We start from the raw sequence: 8,873 nt of genomic DNA on the forward strand, positions 1-8,873 counted from the left end.
AAGCAGTCCTTGAAGCACAAGAGGTTTGTTGCAAGAGGTTGCTTAAATAAGCTCTTTATTTATCTTGTTGAAGTTTTTTTGGTTCATTGGCATAATGACAACTTTTACAAGTGGGTCCTCAAATTCTGCTCTCTTCACGAGACTCTTTGATGAAGACCTGAAGCAAGAGTTGTCCACCATGATGGATATGGTGAGAGAAATGTGTGAGGATGGAAGGAAGAGCAGCATGCTTAGAAAGCAGCTGAATTCCATGAAGGAAGAGAAGCAGTTGCTTGCTGACAAATTGCAGGAAATGGAGAGGCAACTTCATATCGCAAATATGAACCTCAAGAGGATGCATGAGTTGGAAACACAGCTCTTTGTTGCCCAAGAAGCCTTAGTCAAGTACCAGCTTGGAGAAGAGGTAAGCCATTCCAGTTTGTCTTCAAATTCCTCTGAGAATGCTTATATTGGTTCTTTTGAAAAACATACTAAGGCATAGGTTCCAAGCTAATGTCCAAAATGGGCTATGAAGGAAAGGGCTTGGGAAAGCATGCACAAGGTATTGTTGAACCAATAATGGTTGAGGAAAGGCCTAAATATTTGGGTCTTGGCTATGGACAGTCTTACGGAGAGAATTCCAAAGCTGCCATGAAAGCCATTGAAACAGTGCCAACAAGGAGTTTCATTTCATGTTCTCTACTTCAGAAGTGTGAAGGTTGTATCCAAGAGGAGTACAATAGCTTGAAACATCAATTGCAGGATGCAGGTGTTCAGAAGCACACACTTGAACCAGGGAGTTGGGGAGACTCTAACAGCCTTGAAGAGTTTGATGGTGTTCAAAAGGGAGCCACTTCTTCATTTGCTTCACCTCCTCATGAAGGCAATAAAGGTGAAAGAGGCAGGTACAAATCTGGTTCTAATTATATTCCTTTTGATTTTGCAAAGCATGATAAATTTTCATATAAGTATGAGGAAAGAGTTGCATGTTCCTTTTGTGGTTTGGATAACCATGATGTTTCTAGATGTTGGAAGAGAAGGACCGCATACAGGAAGCAGAAGAAAGAAAAGAAGCAAGCAGCCAAAGGTCCATTGGACAAGGCAAATCATGCTATCAAGAGGATGCACATGCAGTGCACTTACTGCCATAAGCAAGGACATCTTGCTGCAAAGTGTTGGACACTGAATCCAACAATGCTTCCACCAAAGTTGAAGAAAGTGGAAAGAGAAGATGGCAGAAATGGAAGTGAAGATTCCATGAATGATGTATCTCAGAACGATTCACATGATGACGCTAATGTGCAGACAAAGGTAGTACCTTTGAAAGGGATTGGTAAGGAGCAATTAGAGTTCTTATCCGATTAAGATTGCATGTCTATTGATGCATCTATATTATATTTCATTTCAACTTCGAAAGTACAATGTGCTTAAGTGAAAGTTGAGGGATGAAATGCATGCATGAGCTAGAGATGCATGAGCACAGGGACGTTGATGATTTCCTTGTTTTGAACATGTATGTGTAATTAACTTGCAGGGTTGATTGCTTTGACATGCATGTGATGCCATGTTGACTTGAAAGAAGTTAACTTGGTCTCCAAATGGAGATAATGATGAAAGTTTCATCTTTTGAAAAAGAGTCCTAATGGTCTTTTTCTACATGCTTGACTTGAAGGGTCATTTGTTTAAAGGCATGTTTTGTGGGCTTGTATCTAGTCCATCATTTGTATGCAGATGTAAGACATGGAGGTGTTCACAAGATGTGAAAATCTGTTTCTTTTGTTGAAGCAGGAGTTTAGTCCATCCAATTGTTGTCTGTATGCCTGTTGTTGTTAACAATTGTTGTTGGCAGCTTGTCAAACAGGTACAAATGAAAGTTTTGTGGAGTAGATGTACTTCACATTTGTTGAGCCACCTTGGATCAATGATCAAGGCAAAGAAGCTCAAACTACCTTCTATGACCATTTCAGTAGAAGTTCTGCAGGAAGGCAAGGAGGAAGACAGTTCTTCCCAAGAAGACCAACCCATCCAGAGAAGGGAAGTGGTCAGAAACTTTGGTTCAGAGGCACTATGCAAAGGCAAGTGTAGGGAGGCTGAAAGAAGAGGGTGAGTCACTCTCATTTACTATTCAGATCAGTATATCAGTCTTTTGGAGACCAAAAGTTCTTTTAGTGGGAAGGCATGATCCAAAAATGGATCCTGGATAAACCTCTAAGTCTAAAAGACTTAATGCAAAAGGTAAAAGGTGTCAAATGGCACAAATCCTTTGTAAATCAGAAGAAAATGAAAATCGCAAGTTGCTCTCAGAAATAGTCTCATTGCAGGGATCCCCCTAGTCTGAATCCCACGCAACTTAAATGGGCAAAAACGGACTCCGAATGAAGGAGTTATTGTAAAATGAAAATTGCCCAATGCCCTTAGAAAAGAAGGCAATTTCATTAAATTTTGAACTATATTGAAAATTTTGATTTTTAGTATAGGCTTACAGGCCAATCCATAGCTGACAAATGGCAAGCCGAGATTGGGCCACGTGGCCCTGTTTGATTGGTCAAAGAGGAAGTATCGCATCGGCAGATGGATATATAAAGGAGGGACCTCAGGTCTTAAGGCATCGAGGCATGCAATCGCCGAAATATTGCATCGCTTAAATCCAAAGGAAAAGGGCCAAGGCCCGTGACCAGGTGACTTGCCAATGTGCGATGGGTCGATCAAGCGGAGATCGCAATCAACGCTGGCATAGACCCTATTATATGAAGAGGCCTCAGACTTGTGCGATTTGCGATTGCGACTTGTCGCATCGCAGTATCGTGTCGGCACAACACATTGGAGCGGGGCCACATATGTTATATATATATGCAATGAGATGGTCGGACCCGACAGGGCTCTAGGCGGTAATCGATATAATTTGAAGTCTATCCGAAGGCAATTTTACATGCATTTTCGCCGTTTCAAAGTATTTTAAAATACAAAGGGAAAACCATGGAGCAGGCCAATTGCGATATGCGATAGCGATCCCCAGGTAGACCCGATGGCACTATAAAGCGAGATTATGAATATTTGAAGTCTGGGAACTGTGTTTTCTGCGAACTTTCCCATGTTTCGACTATTATTGAGGATTCCAAGCGCCGATTGCCCCTTACATTACAGAAAGGGTGGCCACCTCCCCTTTTGGCGTTAAGCAATGAATGTATAACACCTGGAAGAGGGATTCGAAGCGGACGAATGCCGGGGAGACTGAGAGACGAGAATTTGAAATGAACAGGCAGCGCAACTTTGGCATTAAAGCCACAGAACAACCGAACGAGAAGATTGTTGGTTGCTGGAGGTGTTGTTGGGGTTTCTATCGCGGAAATCCAAGCCAAAGCAAGAAGCTAAGGAAAAAGAGGTAGCATAGAAGCCAAAGAGGCAACGCAGAAGCAAAAGACAGCCTAGGGATTAACTTGGAGTTCAAGTGAAAAGCCCAGAGAGAGCTGTCAACTAACAAAAGGCAGAAGGAAGCCAGAGCCGAAGAGCCAAAGAGCCAGAGCCAGAGCCAAAAGCCAGAGTCAGAGCCAAGAGCCCGAACCAGAGCCAAAGAGCCAGAGTTAGAGCCAAGAGCCAGAACCAAGAGCTAAAGAGCCAGAACCAAGAGCTAAAGAGCCAGAGCCAAGAGCCAGAGCTTCAAGAGCCAGGAGATTAAATGGTGTCTGAACCCACTGTTTTTGTGTAGAACAGCAGGAGTTGAGTCAAAGACTTATAAAAAAGACTTACATCATAATCCCAGAGAGCCTAGTTGAATTAACTAGAGCTCACGAAGATGTAGCCCAAGAGTTGTGGGTGAACTCCTAATTAATTTACTGTCTTATGTGTTTGTTTTTACTGCTGCATTATTCATTGTTATATGCATTAATATATCAGTTTAAGCACATTCACATATCAGCACAAACAACAGATTTTAAAGCAAATAATCAGCTTAAAACAACTACAAGCATACACCTATATTTTCAAGCATTTCTTATTTCCGCATTGGTTAATCAATAAGACTTGGGAAAATTCAAGCTTTGGAAGTGAGAGAGGTTCTTGTCAGTTAAACAAGAAGCCTAAGAGCCCCATTTTCAGATCAATATATGAGTGTAGGAGGAAGCAAATTTTGGTACATGAGTTACCACGGCTTTTGTTTTTCCACCCTTCTTCATATGCCTTTTGCCTTTGATTGATTTTTCTTCATAACTACACGGGGCTCCAAGGAATGAGAGCATGTTGTGTAATATTCATCAGTGAATAACCCCTTAAGGTGGGGCAGTTCATCGCCCACTAGGGGTTGGGACAATCATGGGTTCTTTAATGATGGAGAGGGCTCATCTAGGGCCCATAGGAACCAGGGTGATGGCCATGGATAAAGGGTAGAACTCTTATTTGGTTTTTTCCAACATGCTAAATTTGTATGTCCCAACCATCTTTTGCATTTTGTGGTACATTTCCTGTTGAGAGTGGCCAAATTATTCCTTTTTCTTTTCTTTTTATTTGCATCAACCTCTAGGGCATCGTTCCAAGCCTGACCCAAGGTGTGGACAAGGGGAGGGGGAGTCTGACCCTATGTGGACCCAGTGGACCCATGTGGACCCAGATGGGAAAAGAGATGAATGGGGTTAAAATGAGTGGAAGGGGGATGATGTACATGGTGTCGAGAAAGCGAAACCATGCAACCAAAGTTGGTATTTCCCATGTAGTGCCAACCCTAAAGCTAATGGCTAATAAAAGAGATCCCACAAGACTAGGATACGAGGCTAACCATGAAACCGGGCAATGGAGACAAGAGTACAAACCTAGCCCACTCTTTCCGCCGAATCACCCCACCAATCCATGCCCAAAAGCGTCCATGAAAAGTAAACAAAATTACTCAACTAAACCAATCAGAAGTCATACCTTCGGGGTCGGGAGGCCCACCTTCAAACATACATTCATAACAGATGGGCGAGGGACCGCATGGCTGGCTCAGGTGCCGGAGAAAATGGCACATCAAGCTATCTGGTGGCTACAAGGGGCTGTTGGTTGTCGGTTGAGGACCATCTAGGAGAAAAAAATTCTCCTATGCATACTACCCATAGATAGCGGGTAACAGGTCACATAAGGAAATCAACATCCAATAACTAGAAGAATTGGCAGTGACATCTCCATAGATAAGGCATGAAGATCCTGATAAGGTCTGTAAAAGGAGACCCTTGACATTGAATATCTTGGAGATGTGTCAATATATGTGCAGGAAGTTGATGTTGCAACAAGCAGATGTCATGATGAATGGCCATCACAAAAGGTAATTTTGATTTGATGTTCATTTTTTATTTTTGAACAATATTTGGATGGGTTGATACAAGGTTATTGAAAGAGAGTTGTGGATGTCACCTACAATACTCATGCAGAGGGATGGAAGATCCTGAAAGAAAACATGATGTGGAAAAGGTAGTTGTATGAAGAAGAGCCAGATATGGATTAGTATATCACTTTCCGATGAAAGAAAGGATGACATGACTGACATGGTTCGTGAATGAAAGTGATGGATGGTCAATGCCCTACGAAGAAGTCCCAAGAGTTGAAGGCTCCATAATGATAAAGATGAAATTCATGACATCAAAAGGAGGAGCTCTTCTAGCAGCTGATAGTGCCATGATCTCCACCAAAGAGTTGTTATTGGAAAACAAGTCCCTAGTTAAGAGGGAGCTTGGAAGCAAGTCCCTGGTTAAAAGGAGGCATGGGCAAGTTTTGGGACGAGAGGAACTTGGGTACATTCCTTTTGTAAAAATGGGTACATCCCTTTATAGGAATGGGTACATCCTCCCTAGTTGAGAGGGAGAGAGAGACACATCATTATTGTCTTCACCTTGGAAAGAAAGAATGGAGGATCAAGTAAGCATCTGGCATCTAATACTCTTTGAGGATGTGGTAGGGCATCCAAGATAAGAATAGTCATAGAGGACCGATATTCTTTGAGGATTGGGAATCCAAGATAAGAATAGTCTTGGAAGGACATACCCTATGACACCCGGGTGGGGTATGTTCCTTGAAAGACAATGATGATGGTGTCTATAAACCATTGATCTCGCCAGCATTGTGCTCTGACCTTGTGGAGAGACAGAGTTGTTAGTCAAGGCCTTGCTATATGACAATGCTAGATGATATGATGCTAAATAAATGGGTTACCAATCCAACTCTTCTTATGAGAATTCTTCAAATTGAAAATGTCCAAGTACCCTGTACGTTTCATGAATACCTCCCTAGTTAAGAGGGAGTGTTGAAATATGTAACTAGGTTCGGTCTTCATAATGACATATGTAAACATGATTTTTTGTATTTTATGTAATGAGAAAAATAAACTTATTATTGTTATTCTTGAGGCATGAGTTTCATGCTCAAAGAAATTTATTTTATAGGTCAAGCTCCCACTGAGAGCTTCTAGGGCTTGTCATTGAGTCTACAAGTCAAGAAAGTTATTGTCATGTATTGAAGACCCATTTGGGCATGTTACATATTGTAAAAGAAATTTTATTTGAGTCAAAAGACCCTCCAAGACCTCATCATGATGCAATATTCAAGTCGGCCTACACTCATGAACAAGTCGGCCTAAAAGGAGCAATTCGACCCAATGAGAAGCCTATATAAAGGAGACATCGACCTCACTTGGAGGACACACTTCACACACTCAAGTTCGATCACAAGAAAGAAAAGGAGTGCGAAGAAGAAGAGGACGAAGGAGGAAGAGAAAGTCGAGTTTTTGGGATTGTTTCTGGGCTAATACTCTCCACACGTGTGAAGAAATTAGGGCTCCTATTGCAGTAGAAGAAGCCAAGTTGCAGAAGTGAAGTTAGGTCATCAAGCAGAGCTATTTGGAAGTTGAATTCTCTAGGAGAGAGAATCCACCCAAGTGAAGAAGAAAGGAGCAAGAATACACCAACATTTCTCACACGTGCAAGGGTTAGGGTTTCTGCAGAAGAATTTTCTTAGCAGGTCGAAGTTGCAAAAGAATCTGCTGGGCAAGTCGAAGTTGCAGAAGAATCTGCTGGGCAAGTCGAAGTTGCAGAAGAATCTGCTGGGGAGGTCAAAATTGCAGAAGAAGTTGTTGGAAGTCAGTTTTGCAGAAGTTGTTGGAAGCAAGGTTTGACTTGGTCTTGGAGGGTCTTGGTCAAGGGTCAAAGGTCTTGGAATTTGTAAATTAAAGGTCTATAGGAAGAGAAAGAATTATGGTGGGTTTTCCTTTCAAGTTGGAGAGGTTTTGGCCCTGGCTCATAGCCTATATCTTGTGTCATTTGTCTTATTGTTCTTTATGGTTTGGTAGCTATTTGATGAAGAGAACACAATAATAATCAAGTTGAAGAATAATCTAAGTAAAAATATATCACAAGCAACTATCAAGAAAAGAGAGATCATCTATCTACCTGCTCCTAGATTTCTCAACACTATGCCACGTCCAATCTCCAGGTAATTTTCACAGTTTATATCCCCTGAGTAAAGTTAGTCTTGCAAATCATCGATAAATGTCACTTCATAATGATGGACTTATTGTGATTATTGCACTAAAATCATGTTCTCTTCAAGATTTTGGGATCATGTTACACTTATAAAGTTATAAACCCAGGTGCAGAGGATACCACGCAAAAGCAGTATCTTTCTCTTTCTTTTCTTTTCTTTTATTTTCATGTTCACAACCAGGAAAATTTTACGAGGAAGTACATGTGCAATGCTCCACTTTGGACTAAATTGAGGTAAGATGCCCAACTGTAAACAAAGTGGATGTGGTATAACTCCATATATCAAATGAAGGCGATGTCTGAGTTATAATAAGGTGTCTTTCTTTGGGTGTCTGAGTTATAAATGGGAGTCTGAGTTATAAATGAGTGTCGACGAATATTCCATGAAACCATTCCATCAAAGGGATAGATTCTCACACAAATGTACTAAGCACCCAAACCAGTTTCTTATGGTTCTCCTCCAACTAAACTAGTTCAACCGTAAAAATAGGGGTTCCGCACCCTCAAAAAAAACCCTTTAATTGCATCTCTAAAGTAGTATGGGAAATCAAATTCCAATGGCATCACACATAGTGAACAGTGTTTTTGAGGCCATGATATACGCATTATAGGAAATCAATGAATAAGTACAAGAAACTTACTTCTAGATGATAATGATGAGGAGCAGGGGAAGCTATGGCGACCGAACATACTGGATGATGAGGTTTACAATGCCTGATTAATGCATCGGCCTGCTGAAACGGGGCCGAGAACCCCGCCTTCCGTCCCCGCCCTCCTACTCTCAAGGTCAATATGTTGGCTCCCCACCCAAACTGTAAAATGTAGACATGTAACCCCGAGAATACGGGTAAAAATGCAGTGTTTAAAGGGCCTCCCATTTTTGCCATTTTTGAAAGTTTGATTTTATTTTTAAATTTGTTAAATTGTTTAGTGGAAATATGGCAAGAAGTTGTGATTTAACTCTGGTGGCCATAGGATTGAAGTAAGTGTTAATATAATAATCATGTTCATAAGCAGGTAATTTTCTTGGCTAATTAATTTGGAGGTGAATATGTTTATTTAGGTGGTATTATTATTATTTTATTATCCACTAATAAAAAAAATTAATTATGAAAATGAATTTTAAATATATATATATATATATATATATTAATGAAATTAAAAAGGTTTTGTAGTGATTAAAAATAAAATGAATAAAAAATTATGTAATATTTATAAGTGTTGAGAAGAGGTTTTGGCAAAAATCACATGGAAATTTATTTGTGATTTTTGCTAAAAAATTTCCTCATTAAACTTGATATGGATCAAAGAACTCTTAATTCATTAATTTATAAGTATTGTTTAGTTTTACTTAAATTTGGATTTGCTCTTTAGATTAGATTATATTTAGATATT

At 40.3% G+C, this 8,873-nt stretch overlaps 1 protein-coding gene across 1 annotated transcript in view; it reads right to left on the bottom strand.

The window, feature by feature from the left end:
* DPD1 (Polynucleotidyl transferase, ribonuclease H-like superfamily protein) overlaps nt 1–8,333 on the bottom strand; it is a 243,197-nt gene extending 234,864 nt beyond the window's left edge. The window contains exon 1 of the mRNA XM_089426997.1: nt 8,120–8,333. Coding sequence (XP_089283123.1) covers nt 8,120–8,168 — 49 coding nt within the window. The 5' untranslated portion in view covers nt 8,169–8,333. The remainder of the gene's footprint in view (nt 1–8,119) is intronic.
* Between the last annotated feature and the right edge of the window lie 540 nt (nt 8,334–8,873).

The sequence above is a fragment of the Pinus tabuliformis genome, chromosome 6 (genome assembly GCF_031772625.1).
Source record: "Pinus tabuliformis cultivar Carrire ecotype Pingquan chromosome 6, CPIR1, whole genome shotgun sequence".
NCBI lineage: Eukaryota > Viridiplantae > Streptophyta > Pinopsida > Pinales > Pinaceae > Pinus > Pinus tabuliformis.